A 1,218-nucleotide genomic window follows, 5' to 3' on the forward strand; every position below is an offset into this window, starting at 1 on the left:
TTCCAACCCAAACCATTCTGTGATTCTATGGTTACTGGGGCCTCATTGGTCACCCCAGATGGGGGCGACTGGGAGGGTTCCTGTCCTTCACCTCCCTCTTCTCCTTCCAGTCGCCGTGTCGGTGCCAAAGAAGAAGCGAAGGATGAAGGAGCTGAACAAGAAGGAGGCAGTAGGCGATTTGCTGGATGCCTTTAAAGAGGTGAGTGTCCCAGGGCTGTCCGGGGGTCACCTTCTGTCCCGTCTGCTCCTGTGATGAACTCTGCTTTGTGCCATCGTGTCTGGGCCACTGATGCTCCGTGATGGTAATGAGGATCTGAGGGGATGCAGACGCCTGGGTGTGGGGTGGAAGGGGCAGGACTGGTGGGGTGACTGCTGTCCCCGTCCCTCCCAATGCAGTCTCAGATCAGCGACAGTGCCTCGGAGGTGGAGAACAAGCCCCCCATGTCTGCCCCTGCCCGTGAAGTGGAGGATGCGGCCCCTGCCCGTCCCCAGGAAGAGTCAGAGGAGACGTGGGAGGAGAAGGAGGACAAGCTGGCCCCGGAGAAGGGCAAGGCTGCCGACCAGAAGTACCGCTACAAGGAAGGTGAGCCGTGCCTTGGCCCAAGCCTCTGCTGAGAGCCACCACCTCTGCATCCAGCGGTGGGGAGAGTGGAGGTGGCATGGTCCAGCTGTCCTAAACCTCACACTCTCCTCCCATCTTGTCCCCAAGCTTGGTACAGGGTGGGGGACAGAGGCCCCAGTGTGAGGGTCCTGACAGGAGGCAGGGAGCTGGTGGCATCAGGCTTTCTACCTAAGCAAGCAGCGTTGTGTCCATGACGTACAAGGCTGGGGCAGCTCTGTGGTTGTCTACATCTCACCTCACTTGTTCCTGAGTGGGCCTGAATCTGCCACTGCTCAGGGTAGAGGATATGGGAACAGGCCACATCAGGGTCCCTCTGTTTTCCCCCACTGCAGAGCAATGGAAGCCACTGAACCCTGAGGAGAAGAAGCGATATGACCGGGAGTTCCTGCTGGGCTTCCAGTTCATCTTTGCCAGCATGCAGAAACCCGAGGGGCTGCCCCAGATCACGGATGTGGTGCTGGACAAGGTCGGTGCGTCCCTGGAAATTGGGGGAGGGTGGGTGGTGCCCAGGTGGGGGCCTGGCTCTTCTTTGTGCCTTGTCAAGGCGGGGCTGGGACTTACCTACTGTGCTCAGGGTCTTGTTGCAGCGTTTGCAA

At 59.4% G+C, this 1,218-nt stretch overlaps 1 protein-coding gene and 1 non-coding gene across 2 annotated transcripts in view; both read left to right on the forward strand.

The window, feature by feature from the left end:
• Positions 1 to 110: 110 nt before the first annotated feature.
• EIF4G1 (eukaryotic translation initiation factor 4 gamma 1) overlaps positions 111 to 1,218 on the forward strand; it is a gene marked incomplete at both ends in the record, with an annotated part of 7,557 nt that continues 6,449 nt past the window's right edge. Inside the window, 3 exon segments of the mRNA XM_029083578.1 lie at positions 111 to 199; positions 397 to 583; positions 955 to 1,088. Coding sequence (XP_028939411.1) covers positions 111 to 199; positions 397 to 583; positions 955 to 1,088 — 410 coding nt within the window.
• Positions 245 to 321, forward strand: LOC114818296 (small nucleolar RNA SNORD66). Its single transcript, XR_003766129.1, has one exon. It is a non-coding gene; the product is annotated as a small nucleolar RNA SNORD66 (small nucleolar RNA).

Source organism: Antrostomus carolinensis, unplaced genomic scaffold (assembly GCF_000700745.2).
Source record: "Antrostomus carolinensis isolate BGI_N321 unplaced genomic scaffold, ASM70074v2 scaffold30072, whole genome shotgun sequence".
NCBI lineage: Eukaryota > Metazoa > Chordata > Aves > Caprimulgiformes > Caprimulgidae > Antrostomus > Antrostomus carolinensis.